General features: G+C 40.2%; 2 protein-coding genes across 4 annotated transcripts in view; both read right to left on the bottom strand.

The window, feature by feature from the left end:
- The window catches only part of LOC311053424 (E3 ubiquitin-protein ligase TRIM35-like), a 136,011-nt gene extending 125,012 nt beyond the window's left edge, over nucleotides 1-10,999 (bottom strand). Inside the window, exon 1 of one of the 3 annotated variants that reach the window (XR_014601633.1) lies at nucleotides 9,395-10,999. Coding sequence is in view for 1 of the 3 variants with exons in the window: in XM_084068945.1 (XP_083925071.1) it covers nucleotides 9,536-10,912 (1,377 nt within the window). In the remaining 2 variants the exon portion in view is untranslated. Of the gene's footprint in view, nucleotides 1-9,353 lie in introns of all 3 variants that reach the window. The other 2 variants (XR_014601634.1, XM_084068945.1) reach the window with 2 other exon arrangements.
- On the bottom strand, nucleotides 4,185-6,216 carry LOC311053429 (E3 ubiquitin-protein ligase TRIM39-like). The gene has a single exon (XM_084068950.1). It carries the CDS (start codon nucleotides 5,941-5,943, stop codon nucleotides 4,537-4,539), a length of 1,407 nt encoding a protein of 468 aa, XP_083925076.1. The 5' UTR covers nucleotides 5,944-6,216; the 3' UTR covers nucleotides 4,185-4,536.
- Nucleotides 11,000-20,273: the final 9,274 nt, after the last annotated feature.

Genomic DNA, 20,273 nt, shown 5'->3' with positions numbered 1-20,273 from the left:
GAGTGTAAATGTCTGTTTGTTTGGTCAGTCTCTCTCCCCTTTTCACATCATTAAATATAGCGTGAGTGTGTTGTTGAAGGTTGTATCAATTGAGAGTTGTCATGGCTCTTACAGACAACTGAACCTCAAGCCTTCACGTTACATTGCTCTTCCATTCGTGTAGGTTTATTTTGAAAAAATATTAAATTACATTTCACAGAAGAATATTGAATATACTCATTTGTACTTTTTTTTATAAAATTCAATTTAAATTATGTTGATTGGAAACATTTAAGTTGTACTTAATATACTAAAAGTTGCACTAAAGATAAGCTAAAACATATCTTTAATATACTTTTATGTACTTTCTCCCCCACAAAAAAATACAATTTAATTACAAATATACTTATAGTATCTGAAGTACAGTTTTGCTGATGTCATTAAAGTGTACTATCATTCAATTTATAGTGAATTACCAATACATATCAAGTACTAAATAAATAAATATAGAGTACATAGCAATTATGCTTAAAATATACTTTCAATGTAATAATAGTATATTCTAAATTAACTAACTGTGTACATTTAGTTAAATTGAGTTGTAGTTTAAATACATTATTATTACATTGAAAGTATATTTTAGCACATTTGGATTGTAGTTTAAATACTTTATTATTACATTGATAGTATACTTGAAACTATTAAAAATATACTTCACATTCATTTATTTTATACTCCAAGTATATTTGTAATACATTGATTGTATATTTTAAGCATAATTGCTATATACTCTATATATATTTATTTAGTACTTGATATGTATTTGTAATGCACTATAAATGTAATGATAGTATACTTCAGCAATTGTACTTCAGTTAAGTAAAGTTGTAATTAAATTGTATTTTTTTGGGGGGGGAAAGTACATAAAAGTATATTAAAGATATGTTTTAGCATATCTTTAGTTCAACTTTTAATATACTAAGTACTACTTAAGTGGTTCCAAAATAACACAATTTAAATGTAATTTATAGAGTACAAAAATAGTATATTAAGTATACTTCTGAAAAATATATTTAGTATATTTTTTTTTCACTTGGGCAATGCTAAAAATCTAAAATGACACAGATGCTTTCCTGGTTGTAATGGGTTAAATCAGGGCTACAGTCACAACATTCAATCTCATGTGTGACAGCTATAAGTCTTGAAATATTGCTACTTGTTCCAAAATCTTTATACCCAGTTAGCCCTGCTTTACATGTAACTGCTACTAACAGCAAATAAAGCAAATTTTGTTTTGTAAGCTAGTTTTCGTAATGCAATGTGACACATGCTCTGTTTACAGGTCCTAAAGGTACTTTTGCCCAATGGAAAACCAGCTGAGCCAAAGTACCATGTCTCATCCAATTCCATTCACAATTTAGGCATTTAGCAGACGCTCTTATCCAGAGCGACTTACAAGTGTGAGATTGAAATAACTAAGCAGAGTATGCATGAACTCTAGTCAACAAACAAAGTAATGTAAAGTCACATGAGTGCAGAGAGAAGTGCCTCAAAGACACTACCCAGTGGTGGAAAAAGTACTCAATTGTTTTACATAAGTAAAAGTATCAATACTGCAATGTAGAAGTACTCTGTTACAAGTAAAAGTCCGGGATTCAAAATTTACTTGAGTAAAAGTACAAAAGCATTGGTATAAAAATGTACTTAAAATACCAAAAGTAAAAGTGCTAAAATGTTTTAAAATAGCAGATCTACAAGCTCACAACGCGTTGGCTATTTTCAAATAGCCTGTGTATAAAATAGGGCTAAAGTGGTTAATGTATGTATATAATAATTTATGTCTGCGAAGTAACTAGTAACTTCACAGACACTAACTTTGTAAGTTTTCAAATAATTGTAGTGGAGTAAAATTACAATATTTACCTCTGAGATGTAGTGGAGTAGAAATAAAAGTATTAATAGCATCTGTCAGAACAACATACTATCTAAATGATATTCTTAAAATCCTCTTAGCAGACCTTGTATTGAACTGTACTTTCCTGTGCTTTTTTGCAAACTGCTAATAAAGTATTAAATCAATCAATCAATCAACAATGCAAAGATTTTATGAAAATGCCCCCAGATTAGCATCAATTTGCCAACAACTACCAACAATAGAAAAGGATCGATAGTGGGATTGATGAGGAATTGGACCGATAAGCAGGATGGATTAAGGGATCAAAATTGCTACAAATAATCGATCCCCATTCCTATCATATTGCAGAATTCTTTTATCTCAGAAGAATATGTCAGAAGATAATTAATGTGGCACAATGGTGGTGAACAGTCACTAGTAGGTAAATAGTTACAGAGACGACCATGTGGTTACAATGTCTCTGGTTTGATTCCAGTCAGAGTCATGTGTTGTATGTCTTTCTACCCTCAGCTTCCTGTCACTCAACACACTAAGAAGACTAAAGGAACACTCACACACCAACATAACAAAGTGAATGTCCACAGAGGTTTGGCAGATGCTAAATTATTATTCTTTAATTATCCATAGTGAAACAATAATAAAACGTTTTACCAAAAAGGGTTTAGAGTGGGAACAGATACATGTTATGATTACAAAAACATCCTCAGTTTGCTATGAAAAGTAAAAACACAAGCCTGTGTCCTATTAGTAGACAAGAGAGTCAATCAGAGGATCATTCATGTTACAGGACTCAGAACACACAGAGATCAATGCAACAAATGTAAACTAATATACAATCTAATAAGAACCTCTCCATGGTTGGTTAATAGAAAACAGCACAATACAACATACTGTACTAAACCATCTAATAATTACCTACAAAAAAAGTAATTCATTCAGTTCCTTAGTAAAACCTTTAGAGATGTACCCAACGTGGTGATTCTATATTTTATGAGTACACTGTAGAAATCAACAGTAAAATAATCATATTATCTAATATATTATAGTAAAGTACCCTGACTCCCCAACATCATTACTATTACAGGTCCATTTGGTTCCATTATGTACACTTTTCAAAGTTAAATTAGAGGTAGGGTAAGTGATATTTTTTGGTTAAAACAAAAAGTATTTTGTTAAAAGGTAATACTATATTCTGATAGTAATCATTGCTATAGAGTGTTTTTCCAGTAACAGATGTCTCTCTGTCTCTCCAGCTCTTTAATAAACAGAACATACATTTTTCGGTAGGTGTCAAAATCTCAGCCAATCAGGAGAAAGTACCCATTTTTAAGCTTAATTTGTATAGTGTTCCAGTTCCAATTTTGTCTGCTCATTTCTTAGTGTCATCACTTCCAATTTCACTTGTTTAATCTGTATCCTGATTGAGTTCTCTGTCCTGGTTGGATAAAATTGGAAATGAAACTGAAACTGAAACGAAAATGCATTTTCTGTTTAATAAAGAGGTGGAGACAAGGGCGCCGATATTTATAAACACCTGCGGGTGCCCAACATGCCATACATGCACGCGCGCACAGCGCGCGTGCATGTGAGGCCGCGTGCGCGAAAAATTTTGCGGGTTTGGGTCGGATAATTAACTTTTTTGGGGGGGTTTTGTAACTTTTTTTCGGTTAATTCGGTTTATTCAGTACACAAAATTTACTCTGAACTGAGTATGTTTAAACTCCCCCGCCCCCCCACCCGCGGCCGAAAGAAAAGGCATTCTTTTTCTTTGGGTACTTTATTAACAGTTTGCCAATAGTACAGTGTACTGGTATGATTTTACAACAATGAATGTCAACTCAGACTCACTCATGACTTTACCGACCACGACCACCACCAGCAGCGGAGCTGGCTGTGCTATCCTCCGCTTCCTCCTACTCCTCCTCCTCCTCACTCTGACTGTACTGTTCGCCTCGGCGGGTTTGAAGAAATTTAGTTTCTGCTGGGTGAATCTCTTCTTTGCTGAAGGTGCTGGTGGCTTCATCTTGCTATTAGTGCAGTAAAGGCAAGCCTCTCTCTCTTAGTTTGTGAACTTTGTGTTAATTTACCTGCTAGGTGAAGACTGTCTAGAGCCGGCAAAACGTAAACAAATGGGAGCGCGCTGCAAGTACGAGCGGCTGCGCGTTGACTGCGAGTATGAGCGCGTGCACCCCCACCCCCTCATACTCGCGCGCGGCGCCCCCCCCCACCAATGAGTGGATCTCCGAGTTAGACAGCTAGTAGCTACTGTAATGGTTATGGTACTGTAAATCCGGGCACCCACCACTACTGATTTTGAAAAAAAAAGATATATATATATATATATTTTTTTATTTTTTTGGGACCAGCACCCAGTGGGTGCTCCTCATTTCAGGTGGGTGCTTCAGCCCCGAGGCACCCACGGTATCGGCGCCCTTGGGTGGAGAGACAAGGAGACTCTTTTTACTGAACAAACAAACTCTATAGCAATGAGTACTATCAGAATATAGAGCTATTTAACACGTATTTTAACCAAAGCAAATCACTTACCCTACCTTTAATTTAATACAGGGATTTTGTAGATGATAATGATATCATGTTGTGGATCATAGGGTCCATTTGGTAACATTTTACACTCTTCAGAGTTAAATTAATTGTTCCAGTGTTACACTGACCTTCCCTGGTAATATCTTCAGAGAATCACCAATCTTACCAGTGTAAATGTATGGAAAGAGTGTGTCAGTGAAAGTGTGTGTGAAGGTGTGTATGTGTGTGTTATTGTCAGGATCAGAGAAGGACAACTTTCCTTCATTCCAGTCCAGCTGGACTCTGACCCTCTGAGGTTTCTGCTTCAATGAGAGATCAGTGACTGACCCTGATAAGAAGTATGCTGTGTATTTACCTTTAACTAACTTTATTCTCCAGATTTGACCCACTGTGTCTCCCTTCCTCTGAAAGGACTCTGCTAACACACCTACTGACCAGGCTGCATTGTCTCCAACCTCAACATCCCAGCTGTGAGTCCCTGAGTTAAAGCCCTCAGAACCCAGAACATGGGCATAGTGGTCAAACCTCTCTGGGTTGTCAGGAAGCTGCTGTTTCTCTCCACATCTCATACTGGTCAGATCACCAGACAGGATGTAGTCTGGATAGGCAGTGTTGGGGTCCAGAATGACAGGAGTGTAGGAGACAATGTCCTTCATCTTGTCCCAGACTCTGAAGGTCAGGTTGCTCAGGTGTTTGGTCACATCTATCAGTGCTCCTGAGGCCGGCTGTGGGTCCTGCAGTGTTAACTGGACTCTTTGCATTGTGGTCTTGAAGTTCTGCAGGAATGAGATGTGTTCAGCTCTCAGCTCGTCCTCTATGGATCTGATTGTGATTGAAAGAGTTGAAATGTCTCTGTTTAGACCCTCAATCTTCTCCTTCATCATCTGACTCTTCTGCTGCTCTTCCTCCCACAGTGCAGCAATCCTAGCATCCTCTTCCTCTTGTAGGAACTGACGCATCTTCTTAAACTGTTCTTTAATCTGAATCTCTGTGTTCTGAGTCTGGAATTGAATGTGCGCTGCTGTTTGATCATAGTTTGTTTTAACTTTATTAAAGACCTCCATTTTCTCCTGTAAAGGCTTCAGTGATTTCTGGACTTCCTCCTTGTGATCCTGTGCAGCTTCATCGATGGGTCTGAATCTGTGGTCGGTGTGATTTTTAGAATCTCGACACACAAGACACACTGGCTGTTGACATTCCAGACAGAACAGTTTGAGTTTCTCAGCATGCCGACTGCAGAGAACCTCAGACCCTGTTGAAGCTCTCTGATGTCTCTCCTGTATGAAGGCCTCACACACGTTCTTCAGAGCCAGGTTTGCGGGTGGATCCATTGAATGTCTCTTCTTACAAACTGGACATTCCTTTATTTTCTTCTCTCTCCACCATATCTGCAGACAGGCTTTACAGAAGCTGTGGCTACAGGACAGGAGAACAGGATCTTTAAAGATGTCACAACATACAGGACAGCAATAATCCTCTTCAGGGTGAGACGACTTGGAAGCCATTTGGTCTCTGAGTGAAGCTACAAACACTCTCCTTAAGCCAGGAAATCAGCCAGTCAGTGGTGATAACACTCCCTCTTCTAGAATGTTCCCTGAAGGTTAATTTCACTGTGAATCCTGGCTCTTGTTAAAGTCCATTCAGCGTCATACAGTCAGCAGCAGGTTCAAGTGGTCAGTATTCCCTCCTGTAGCTGTAGAAAGACAGTTTGTCCTCCCTCACTGGAAGTTGTGTTTGATCTGAAGGTAAATCATATTGTCCGTCTCTTTGCGTATGGAGTGGCAGAATAATAACCTCTCTGTTTCCTGGTTTCTCTCAGGTGAGTCTGGTAGGTGGAGCTATGCCACACACACACACACACACACACACACACACACACACACACACACACACACACACACACACACACACACACACACACACACACACACACACACACACACACACACACACACACACACACACACACACACACACACACACCGGTTGTTTGTGACTCATTCATCAGATATGTTATCAAACGGGTATGTGGTGTGATTTCTTCAGAGGGTATTTAGGGAAAACAGGTAGAGTATGGACACGCAATGCAAATTCTGACGCAACTGAGTCTAATACTAATTGTAACCTTAGGCCTAAAAATCGTTATTTGACATGGAAATTCCTTCACTGGGACCTCAAAATTGTCCCTCGAAAGTCAAGTTAGACATGTTCATCCATCCTTATGGAGACTTTTGGTCCCCACATGTAAAGTAATACGCGCACGCACTCACACACACACGTTATTTGTTTAATCAGATATGTGGTGTGATATCTGTGAGTGGACTTTGACTGTTCAAAGTGCTTTACAATGTACGTCTCACATTAACCCTTACACACAATGTGGCCACAGTATGAATCAAGGCTTAAAATAATTGATGGGAAAAATGAATGGCATTTTTTTGAGTGGAACCACAAAATGTCCGCCACTGCTATGCCCTGGGGGTTTCTGCGGGGTTCTTGACGGAAAAAAGTGGTTCGGTATATATCACTTATATATCACTTAATCACTCTTCCACGAAGTAAGAACATCATTTTTGTGGAAATGTTTCATAGTGGTGGAGTAGAATTCAACTACCCTGAGTCGCTGCAGCTTTGTGAAGGTTTGTGTATGTCGGACTTCGGCGTTGATTGTAGCGTCAGTTTTGATGCCACGCCTTGGAATATTGCAATAGTTGCATCATTTTAATCACAAGACCTGTACCTTTAAAATGGTTTATAGCTGTGACATACACACTTATGTACACTTGTTTGTTTGTCTGGAAAATGCAAAAACGGCCAAGGAACTTAGTATTTGTAATGAAGGAAAAAATAAAAAATCTAAGTAACAAAAACATTAGAACAAGTGACCGAAACATATCTGCATAGTAAGCTACTACTGTATCTATAGAACAAAGGTGACAAGAAGGGATACAGCGAGAGTGAAGTGCTACTGTAGGGGGTGAGGTGGAGTCTGAAGAGTTGGGTCTTCAGACTACACAGTGGAAAATTGGGAGTGAGTCTGCAGTTCAGACTGCAATGGGGAGTTTATTACGCTGTATGGGAGCCAAGAGGAAGCAACACACACGCACGCACACACGTGCACTAACACACACACGCACGCACACCATATTAGAAACAGGTTTGGTTTTAACCCATTCAATCCAGGAAAGTATCTGTGTCACTTTAGATTTCTTTGGCTATTAAAAAATAGCAGATATACAAGTTCACAGAGCGGCACCGAGTGCCGTGCTATGAGCTTGTCGTTCTACAATTTTTGTATTAAATCATGAACATTTGTGCAAATCTTTGAATGTATATTCTGCAATTGTCTTCTAAATCCTAACAGTTAAAACAAAATGTATGTTGCTACATCAGTGGTGCTCCAACTTTTCCATGTCAAGGACCCCCAAAATGATATGTATTTGGCCGCGAACCCCCATCTCAAAATATGTTGTTCCAGGGACCCCCAGAAGCACAGGTCAGAGTTAAAAATGTTTGCTTTAAAACATATGCATTCAAAGATTTTCACAAATGTTCAAGATTTTTCGAAAATAACAGATCTACAATCTCATAGAGCGGCACTCGGTGCCGCGCTATGAGCTTGTATATCTGCTATTTTTGATTAGCCAAAGAAATCAAAAAATGACACACAGATGCGTTCCCGGTTTTAATGGGTTAACAGCTGCTGATTCCTCCGAAAAATGCATCCGATCTCATTCCCACTACTACTTGAACAGCTCTGCAATCAGTCTAACATTAGCTGAGTGAAACTCAGCACATTGACAACAATTTTTGTTTTAATGAAAATGCCCCCAGATTAGCATCAATTTGCCAACAACTACCAACAATAGAAAAGGATCGATAGTGGGATTGATAAGGAATTGGACCGATAAGCAGGATCGATTAAGGGATCAAAATTGCCACAAATGATCGATCCCCATCCCTAGTCATATTGCAGAATTATTCTTATTCTTATCTCAGAAGTCAAAAGATAATGAATGTGGCACACTGATTGGTGAAGAGTCAGTAGTAGGTAAATAGTCACAGAGACGACCATGTGGTTACAATGTCTCTGGTTTGATTCCAGTCAGACTCATGTGTTGTATGTCTTTCTACCCTCAGCTTCCTGTCACTCAACACACTAAGAAGACTAAAGGAACACTCACACACCAACAAAGTGAATGTCCACAGAGGTTTGGCAGATGCAAAAGTATTATTCTTTAATGATCCATAGTGAAACAATAATGAAAAGTTTTACCAAAAAGGGTTTAAAGTGGGAACAGATACATGTTATGATTACAAAAACATCCTCAGTCTGCCATGAAAAGTAAAAACACAAGCCTGTGTCCTATTAGTAGACAAGATAGTCAATCAGAGGATCATTCATGTTACAGGGCTCAGAACACACACAGAAATCAATGCAACAAATGTAAACTAGTATACAATCTAATAAGAACATCTCCATGGTTGGTTAATAGAAAACAGCACAACACAACACACTAAATAATCTAATAATTACCTACGAAAAAAGTAATTAATTCAGTTCCTTAGTAAAACCTTTTGAGATGTACCCAACATGGTGATTCTACATTTTATGAGTACACTGTAGAAATCAACAGTAAAATAACTCCCCAACATCATTACTATTACAGGTCCATTTGGTTCCATTATGTACAATTTTCAAAGTATAATTAAAACTGGGATTTTGTAGATGATAATGATCATGATGTTGTGGATCATAGGGTCCATTGGGTAACATTTTACACTCTTCAGAGTTAAATTAACACTTGTATTTTACTGTGTAGATGATGATGATGTCATCACAGAACAGAACCGTTCTGATTCTAACATTGACAGGTATTACTTTAGGACCACAATGGAAACACGTCCTCAGGACTTTTTTTGTGTGATCCTTTTAGCCTAAATGTTTTACTGTACCTCTGCTGCTGTTAAATTGTTTTGATTAATAAAGTAATCAATCAATCAATCAATCAATCAATCAATCAATCATTCAATATATCAATATCAATATACTCCTCATTATCATGTCTAACTACATTGTTCCAGAGTTACACTGACCTTCCCTGGTAACATCTTCAGAGAACTACCACTCTGACCAGTGTGAATGCATGGAAAGAGTGTGTCAGTGAAAGTGTGTGTGAAGGTGTGTAGGTGTGTTATAGTGTCAGGATCAGAGAAGGACAGCTTTCCTTCATTCCAGTCCAGCTGGACTCTGATCCTCTGAGGTTTCTGCTTCAATGAGAGATCAGTTTCTGACCCTGGTGAAGAGCGTGCTATGTATTTACCTTCATTTAACCTTATTCTCCAGGACTGACCCGCTTTGTCTCCCTTCCTCTGATAGGACTCTGCTAAGACACCTACTACCCAGCATGCATTGTCTCCAACCTCAACATCCCAGCTCTGAGTACCTGAGTTAAAGCCCTCAGAACCCAGGACATAGCCATAGTGGTCAAACCTCTCTGGGTTGTCAGGAATCTGCTGTTTCTTTCCTTCTCTCACACTGGTCAGATCATCAGACAGGCTGTATACTGGATTGGCAGTGTTGGGGTCCAGAATGACAGGAGTGTAGGAGACAATGTCCTTCATCTTGTCCCAGACTCTAAAGGTCAGGTTACTCAGGTGTTTGGTCACATCTATCAGTGCTCCTGAGACCGGCTGGGGGTCCTGCAGTGTGAACTGGACTCTTTGCATTGTGGTCTTGTAGTTCTTCAGGAATGAGATGTGTTCAGCTCTCAGCTCCTCCTCTATGGCTCTGATTGTGTTTGAAAGAGTTGATATGTCTCTGTTCAGACCCTCAATCTTCTCCTTCATCATCTGACTCTTCTGCTGCTCTTCTTCCCTCAGTACAGCAATCCTAGCATCCTCTTCCACTTGTAGAAACTGACGCATCTTCTTAAACTGTTCTTTAATCTGAATCTCTGTGTGTTGAGTCTGGAACTGAATGTGTTCCGCCGTTTGATCATAGTTTGTTTTAGCTTTATTAAACACCTCTAGTTTTTCCTGTAAAGGCTTAATTGATTTCTGGACTTCCTCCTTGTGATCCAGCGCAGCTTCATCGATGGGTCTGAATCTGTGGTCGGTGTGTTTTTTAGCATCTCGACACACAACACACACTGGCTGTTGACATTCCAGACAGAACAGTCTGAGTTTCTCGCCATGCAGACTGCAGAGAACCTCAGACCCTGTTGAAGCTCTCTGATGTCTCTCCTGTATGAAGGCCTCACACAGGTTCTTCAGAGCCAAGTTTCTGGGTGGATCCACTGAATGTCTCTCCTTGCAAACTGGACATTCCTTTCTTACCTTCTCTGTCCACCATTCCTGCAGACAGGCTTTACAGAAGCTGTGGCTGCATGATAGGAGAACAGGATCTTTAAAGATGTCACAACACACAGGACAGCAATAATCCTCTTCAGGGCGAGACGACTTGGAAGCCATTTGGTCTCTGAGTGAAGCTACAAACACACTGTTCAAGACAGGAAATCAGCCAGTCAGTCGTGGTAACACTCCCTTCTCTAGAATGTTCCCTGAGGTTTACTGTGAATCCTGGTTCTTGTTAAAGTCCATTCAGCTGACAGAGTCAGCAGCAGGTACAAGTGGTCTTGGTCAGTATTCTCTCCTGTAGCTGTAGAAAGACATTTTGGCCTCCCTCACTGGAAGTTGTGTTTGATCTGAAGGTATATCCTATTGTCCGTCTCTTTGCGTATGGAGAGGCAGAATAACAACCTCTCTGTTTCCTGGTTCTTCTTTGTGCCTCAGATCATCAGATATTTGGTGTGATATCTTTCTCAGAGTGGACTTTGACTGTTCAAAGTGCTTTACAATGTGCATTGTGCAGTACGTCTCACATTAACCCTTCCACACACCGACAGTGAAGGCAGTCATACAAGTCACCTGCCTGCCCATCAGAAGCAGTCATAAGTACTGAGTGGCCATAGGCAGAGTTACACACACACACACACACACACACACACACACACACACACACACACACACACACACACACACACACACACACACACACACACACACACACACACACACACACACACACACACACACACACAGGCTGCACAACTTGCTGCTCCAGCACATTACTGTGCAAAACCCAAATACAAAGTTCTGTGCCAGATTTCCAGAAAACATCAAACATCAAATTAGTTACTGACCACTTCTCTATCCCACCTAGACATAAGTTTGTTTTTGATAAATGAGCACACACAACTGAAGCGCACAGCGCACACTGACAGTGACGACCATACAGTATGTAGGCTGTGTAAAATATCACTTTTATGACAAAACCAAAATATGTCTAGAGGCTACACATCCAAACTGTAGTGTGCTGTGGGCACACACGTACGCACACAAACATGCTCAGCAAGTGTCGTCAGTTGGTACTGTAGGCCATTGGTTCTCATAGTGGGGTCTGGGGACCCCAAAGTGTCCTTGGAGGGGTTCCAGGGGGTCTCCAGCAAAAGATATTTTTTGGTAGCATTTCTTTTTTTTAACATGTTAACAATGTGTACCTGTACACATTGTACACAGCATACCCAAAGTAAACTGATTGTTGTTCTTGAACCATTTGGAATAAATGCATGGGCATGGTTTCATTTTTAAGGAAACACTTTGAAGTTTTTCCCCAGCAAAAATAATCTGCTATGACCTACAGTATGGGGGTTTCTGTGGGGTTCTTGACGGAAAAAAGTGGTTTGAACTTTATACATCACTTAATCACTCTTCTCCAAAGTAAGAACATCATTTTTGTGGAAGTATTTCATATTGGTGTAGTAGAATGCAACTTTCAACAAGTCGCTGCAGCTTTGTGAATGTTTGTTTGTTTGTGTAAGTCGGACTTCGGCCTTGATTGTAGTGTCAGGTTTGATGCTATCTTGGAATAGTTTGCATCATTTTAATCACAAGACCTGTACCTTTAAAACGGTGTATAGCTTGCCTAGGTAGGTGACACACACACTTATGTACACCTGTTTGTTTGTTTGTTTGTTTGTTTGTAAAAGGCAAAAACGGCCGAGGAACTTAATATTTGTAAAAAAAACAAATCTAAGTAACAAAAACATTAGAACAAGTGGCCAAAACATATCTGCATAGTAGGCTACTACTGTATCTACAGTATAGAACAAAGGTGACAAGAGCGGGTACAGGGAGAGTGAAGCTACTGTAGGGGGTGAGGTGGAGTCTGAAGTGTTGGGTCTTCAGACTACACCAGGGGTGGGTAGTATTTATTTCCAGAGGGCCATACTAACTTCAATAAATTGAGTGAAGGGCCACACATTGTACAATTGAATTGAAACTTGAAACACATGGTGCTGACAGTTAAAACTGCATGAATTTGGTAGACATGCCAGACTACTTTAAAATAAGGTCCTTGCTTTCACAACAACAATTTTCTGTTACAAAATGTTGAACTTTTTTGTATTTACAGCTGTACTGTACTGTATCTCTCTGGTGTATTCTGTACAAGGTCACAATGAAAAGATTAAACATTAAACATTTTTATTGCATAAAACAATAAACGTCTATGCCATATCAACTGTTAATTGAGCCTATAAAGCTATGCAGTATCTTATCTGATATGCACCACTCCAAAGGTCACTGATAAAACGCATTGCATTACGTTATAAATATTGACAAAAAAAAAACAGGAGAAGGGCGCACACCAGTATTGATAAGGTGCTGCTGACCTGGCTAAATACGTCTAAAAGTGAAGAAAAGGCCGCACACGTATAGCCACTATGCAGGATAAATTAATAAATGAATACCAATGTTTTGACCTGGAAAGGCCTTCTTCAGAGATTGTCCGAAGAAGACCTTTCCAGGTCGAAACGTTAGTATTCATTTAATAAATTATCCTGCATCGTGGATATGAGTGTGCGGCCTTTTCTTCACTTTTATAAATATGTACTCCAGGCATAGGTTTCACTATTACATTATAAACATAAAACATTTGGGTACATACGGATGGAGTAATGCAGGTATGTACTCAAATGGTAAATATCAATTACTATTAATTGGAGTCGAGTTCAATTAACATATGGCAGCCCTTTAGAATGTAGATTATTTGGGGGTGTCATTTTTTATTCTTTTAATCTTTTAAGACCTGGAGACGCATCTGTGTCACTTTAGATTTCTTTGGGTATTCAAAAATAGCAGATATACAAGTTCATAGCGCGGCACCGAGTGCCGCGCTATGAACTTGTAGATCTGCTATTTTTTTTTAAATCTTGAAAAAAACATTTTTCGATTTTTTTTTCAAAAAACTGTTAGGATTTAGATTTTTTTTAAAGAATCGCCTCAGGACTTGGCGGGCCGGATTGAGATGGTCAAAGGGCCGGGTCCGGCCCCTGGGCCGTATGTTGCCCATGTGTGGACTACACAGTGGAACATTGGGAGTGAGTCTGCAGTTCTGACTGCAATGGGGAGTTTATTCCACTGTTTGGGAGCCAAGAGGAAGCAAGACACACACACGCACGCACACATGTGCACTAACACACACACGCACGCACACCATATTAGGCAACGGTTTGGTTTTAACAAAGCACAGTAGCTGCTGTTTCTTCCCAAAATGCATCACTCTCATTCCCACTACTACTTGAACAGCTCTGCAATCAGTCTCACATTAGCTGAGTGAAACACAGCACATTGACAACACCCCCCCCCCCACCCCCCCCCACCCCATACCCACCCCACTCTCTCCCCATCTGGACAAGCAGACTGCAGCCAGCTGAGAGATGGCACAGTGAACGTGCCAACTACACTATGACTGATTATCCTCCAACTATACAAATATACAAAATTAACGCCCAACTTGATCATACTTTTACTTCTACTCCACTACATCTCAGAGGCAAATAGTGTACTTTTACTCCTCTACAATTATATGAAAACTTTAGTTAGTTACTTTGTAGATTTTAATTATCATTACAAAACATAGGCTGATACATACACAGCGTCTACTGATACATACTACAGCACGAAGCACCGCATTAAAAAAAGCAACAAACATTGGCCAATTTGTCAAATAAATAAATAAATACAATTCACACAGTAGCTTTTTTCCTCTCATACTCAGGGGAGTATGAAGTAAATAAAGCGATATGGCTGCTGTGAATCTGAGCGTTGAAACTACAGAGCTTACATAACTGTTGTGATATTTTCATAGCTTAATTATTTGACATGTTAACAACAGCCCGTCTCTACAAGACATACGTAGGAATAAACAGCCTGAAGGCTTTATGTACAGTGTGTGTGTGTGTGTGTGTGTGTGTGTGTGTGTGTGTGTGTGTGTGTGTGTGTGTGCGTGTGTGTGTGTGTGTGTGTTGATGTAACGCGTGTGATGATTTCAGCTTTGTTTAATTGCAGTGGAAGGTTCCCCAGGCTCCTCCTTCTACAGGAAGTCAGTGTTGCCAGATTTTGTGAGAGAAATAAGCAACCATAACCGAAATGAAAACAAGCCAAATAGAAGCGACATACTGTAATAGGCCACATGAGCACTTTAAAACCTATATGCAACGGCTATTTGAAAATAGCAGATCTACAAGCTCACAACGCGTCGCAAGCTTGGTCCCTGGCACAAAACACTTTAAGATGGGGCGGTCCGAGGACAAATTCATATTAATTTAGGGGATGGGGGTCCTTGCTTGACATGAATATGTTTGAGAACCACTGGTTTAAACAAGCCCTAGGAAACAAGCCCAAATAAGCAACAACACTTTAGAAACAAACAAGCCTAAAAACTCGCAACCCACAACTACCAATATTTACAAGCAACTTGTACAAAAAAAACAAGCCTAAAGTCGCTTATAATAAGCATACATGGCAACACTGGACTGTTGGTTTCACTTAGCTGCTTCCCTCATTAGAGGTGATGTGTGTGTATAACCAACCTAATGGAGTCTAATCATAACCCCACAGAGAGCTGATACTGTAAACGCGCGTACACACACACACACACACACACACACACACACACACACACACACACACACACACACACACACACACACACACACACACACGTTTGTATTACTATACTTGTGAGGACATCAAAATTTTAGGACGGCATTGAAAATAGATTAAAGTAGCTGAAAAATTGCAGAAAATAGTCAAAAAATAACAATTGTTGAGTAGCAGTTGTGAGCTAGTACATCGCTGCACAACTAAGTATAAAACTGGAAAAACGCTCTAACCACTAGTCGTAAACTCTACGTGTATCATCTTAACACACCACAAACGGAACCTTTTCCCGATTGTAAGCGTAACCCGAAAAATCTTGTTTTTAACCATAAAACAACATTTTTTCTTGTGAGGACCAGGAAAATGGTCCTCACGTCTGTTTCTCAAATTCTACTATACTTGTGGGTATATTTGGTCCTCAAAAGTATAGTAATACAAGTACGTACACACACACGGAACGTTGTTACATACAATAATGTTGGCATACTTGTCAAACACAGCAGACATCAATCATGGGTAAAGGAAACAACGCCTCCTCCAAATTGAGCGGCTTCCTATAATAGCTGATATTCAGTACCTTGCTAATTGTTTAGCCCTCCTTTTGGAGAGGCCGGCCATTTGAAGGCCCCTCACAACCAACTTGTGCACGAGGCCTAGGCTACCAAAGATAAAAAAAACAAAAGTTTACATCTGTAGCCTAGCAGAGAGATGGTCTGCTCTAGCTGATGAAATTTTAGCACTTTGGTTAGGAAGGCTTCCTCTAAGCTGTAATCAAAAGTACAGCCCACCTCGAGAATGATGTTTTCATTAACAACAATGACATCACACACACACACACACACACACGCGCACACGCACACGCACACGCACACGCACACACACACACACACACACACACACACACACACACACAGAATGAGCCGAACCCTGCTCCACCATTCATTGAATAATACATAAAGGTAGCTTATTGCTTATACGCCACATAAGGAAATGATATTAAAGGCTTATATTCCTCATGGTATGGAACAAGCTTTAATTACATCATTCTGGTTTGTGTTTATTCACATGGAAACACACAGCTTTTTATTAAGTCTTTCACACAGTCATAGCTGAGGGGCCCGCACCGTCTCCTATGAATTATTGAACATCCGAGAAGCATATTTGTACATGTCTCTGCTGTCCCTACAGTTACACATTATCTCGGAGGCAGTGAGAGAAAACAGAACAAAACGAGCTCCGTCGGGCCCGCCGCTAAGCTCCCAACATCCCTCCTTGACGTCAGCAGTGCATGGTGGAAGAACTTCTCACATTTAGTTTTTTACTGGAAGCAGAAATACCCCAAAGTCTTGTATTCCAATATTTACTTGAGTAAAAAGTACTTGGCATAAAAATATACTGTACATATAGGATCAATTGTTAAAGTACTCAGTATGCAGAATGTCCACTTAGTTCTGTTTTGTCTGATTGTCTGATTATATCGTTGCTGTCGGGCAGAAACCTCTCATCTCCATATTGTAACTTAACGTAAATTAACGCCCTACTTGGTCATACTACAGCATCACACAAAAGCATCAAAAGTAGCAGTTTACAAGCTTGAAACGTGAATAATTGTACTGGAGTCAAAAGTACAATATTTTGCCTCTGAGATGTAGTGGAATAGTGCATTAAGTGTTGAAAAAGCAGTGGTGGAAAAAGTACTCACATTTTTTACTTTTACTTTCAATACTGCAACATAGAAGTACTCTATTACAAGTAAAAGTCCCATTTCACAAGTTTTCAAATGTATAAAATGTATAAAAATCTTTTGAAAATAGCAGATCTACAAGCTCACAATGCGTCGCATCGCGATGCATTGTGGAGCTTGTAGATCTGCTATTTTCAAATGGCCAAAATGTATATAGGGCTGAAGTGGTTAGTGTATGTTTTGTCTACAAAGTAACTAGTAAATTGTACTTAAGTACAGTAATTAAGTAAATGTGCTTAGTTACTTTCCACCACTGTGAAAAAGTAAAGTTCAGTATGCTTAGTTACTGTCCAACGCTGCCTCCATTTGGTCCTCCGCTCTCAATATCCCCTTGATGTGAGGAGCCAGAGTGATGCAGCGCGGTGTTGATGTGAGGAGCCAGAGTGATGTGGGACGGTGTTACGTCATAAGCTGCCTTAGGTTGCGCTGCGCTGAAGGGACGTCTCAAAATAGAATCTTGCCCGTTAGTTTTTGTCTTTGGTTGTAAAGCTGCACAGATGGGGTTCCATATTGCATGAGAGCAGCCCGTAGACACTTAAACCCCATACTTAAGCTCCTGATGTTTTCACTTGAAACACAACATTATCTTTGCCAAAAAATATCCAATCTACAAGGTCAAGCTGAAGCTCATTACGAGCTTGTAGATTTGCTATTCTTCTTTCCGGGAATACGGGACGCTAGGGTTGAAGTAGCCTCGCTAAGCCAGTCTCTGTTTTATCTTTAAAGGTTTCATGACATTCAGTTTTACAACACATTAAAAGTATTTATCATGGTCCTTCAAACATGTATTAAAGGTTTTAACAGAAAAATCCACTCCAGTGATCCATGGCAGGATTTTTTCTCTCTAATTCCTAAAGCCTTTTGAACTGCAATGAAAAAAGTAATCTTTGCCTGCGGGTGTCGCTGTTGAGGGATTTTGACTGTCAATCCATCAAATATCACCCTCCCCCCTTGGTTTCCCTCCCCTGAACAAGGGCCAATTGTATTCGTATACAGCAGTGGTTCTCAACCAGTGGTCCGGGGACCACCAGTGGTCCTTGAGGGGGTTCCAGGTGGTCCCCAGCTAAATGATGGAGAGTTGGTAACCAAATGGACCCTTATAGATCTTTAACTTTTGAGAGTGTAAAATGAAACCAAATGAACCCTTACGGGTCCATTTGGTTTCATTTTACGCTCTCAAGAGTTAATTTATTGTCAAACATTAGCATTACTTAATTAAAGAATTGTTATTTTGATCAACGTTTGCCTGTTATCTCTCCTATGGTACCAACATCAATACTGCATGGAATTGTGGACAAAATCTTATCCAACCAATGATAAGATTTGGGTCTGAGTCTAAATGTCATCAAATGGTGTGGTCTGTGGCTCAAATGCCTAATACATAATAGACCTCGATATGAAAAGGGTTGAAAACCACTGGTATACAGTAAACACTCGACAAAGCTGGATGCACCGTACGGGTGGATTCGAAGCCCCCAGCCTCCGCGTTGCTGGTGGGCTCTGGGCAGGCACTTTGCCACTGCGTCACCCGAGCCAGACTCCGTTTCATTGAGGTTGAAGTGGTTAGGTTGTTGCGCGGTGATGAAACGTCTCAAAATAGAATTTTTGCCCAGTTTGTTTTTGTCTTGGTTGTAGAGCCTGCACAGATGGGGTTCCATATTGCATGAGAGCCAGTGGTGTGTGGAAGTAAAATGACGTTCTCAGGACTCAGGCTCCGCTCCGCGCGCTGTCATTTATATCGCTGACGGTGACAGTCTGCATGTGTCATGAAGCAGGCTGCTCTGCGTTCCTCACCGCCCATATCAGCCTTCAATTAACTTCTGCCTCCCGTTGCTACCGGTCTGTATCATGAATGTTATTCACAGAAGAATGCAGATGTTCTGGATGTTTCTTTTTTTTCCCGTATCACTTTCTTCTCCCCAATTTAGTCGTTATGCCAATTAATTTCTCCCCACACACATTTCTGTGTGTGTTGTCACTGCCGTTGTATCCTATTAGCTCACCTGCCAGTGAGGAGCCCCCACCGGGAGGACAAATAATAAGCCTTCGTCCTACTCCTCCCGCCCCAGCACTCCCTGTTGACAGGTGCCCGCCCCCAGCATGTGTAGTGAGTCACTACACATGCTGATATTTGTCACTACTAGTGACATATTCCCTACCCCGAACACGGGCCATTTGTGTTCGTATAGATGCTTGACATAGCCGGATGTTTTTCAGTGTAAAATTGGCTCAAATTGACAGAGGGGGCCCGGGGCTGGCCCCCCATTAGAGTGAACAATTTGAACTTGGAGGCGGTCCAGTGCTATTTCATCAGGCTTTATTATATAAGTGCTTATTCGGTAACCTCGTGTTCATTTCCACACTTTTCCTTTCGTATATGACAAGAGCAGCTGTAAATTAATGGCAACACTTTAAAGCCACGCACCCTCCAGGCGTTATTACTTCATTTCCCCACCTAACTGCGTAATCAGTAAGTCATGCCGTAATGATGCAATGAATGGCAACCGTGCAGACGTGCAGGTCAAGGCCTCACAAAGTATTTATATGAAGTGAGCACGGCGACGTTGAGTATAGTTTGGGGATAAACTATACTGTCCTCCACCCGCATCTATAGAATAAAATGTAATCCACAAAGATAGAGATTTTGACAGCAAATTTTGATTCAGTTTTAGTCATAGTCTTTTGAATCAAATTCCATTTAGTTTTAGTCATATTTTTGTCATCTGAAATGTTTTAGTTTTAGTCTAGTTTTAGTCGACTAAATATCATAAGATTATAGTCGACTAAATCTACAGTTGATTTAGTCGACTAAAATGTATCTTGGCGGTGCCTTGATGGCGTCGTAATGGCTGATTTTACACTTGGCTGCATGCTGAAAATAGCCGATCTACAAGCTCACAACGTGTCGCAGCTTGTAGGGCTGCTATTTTCAGAGCGCAATACCTGAGTTCAACCAAGCATAAGACTCGTCTTTTAGTTCTACTGGATCTCTTCTCCACTCGTCCCTCCTGACATTTTAGTCTAGTATTTATTTGTTGACGAAATTGACAATATATTTAGTCTTAGTTTCAGTCATCATAGCTA

The sequence above is a fragment of the Gymnoscopelus microlampas genome (assembly GCF_963454915.1).
Source record: "Gymnoscopelus microlampas genome assembly, chromosome: 10".
Lineage (NCBI taxonomy): Eukaryota > Metazoa > Chordata > Actinopteri > Myctophiformes > Myctophidae > Gymnoscopelus > Gymnoscopelus microlampas.
This window is presented reverse-complemented; position numbering and strand designations above follow the sequence as displayed.

Excerpts from the sequence above, each read along its gene's own strand:
- LOC311053429 (XM_084068950.1), bottom strand. The coding sequence starts at position 5,943 with ATGGCTTCCAAGTCGTCTCACCCTGAAGAGGATTATTGCTGTCCTGTA.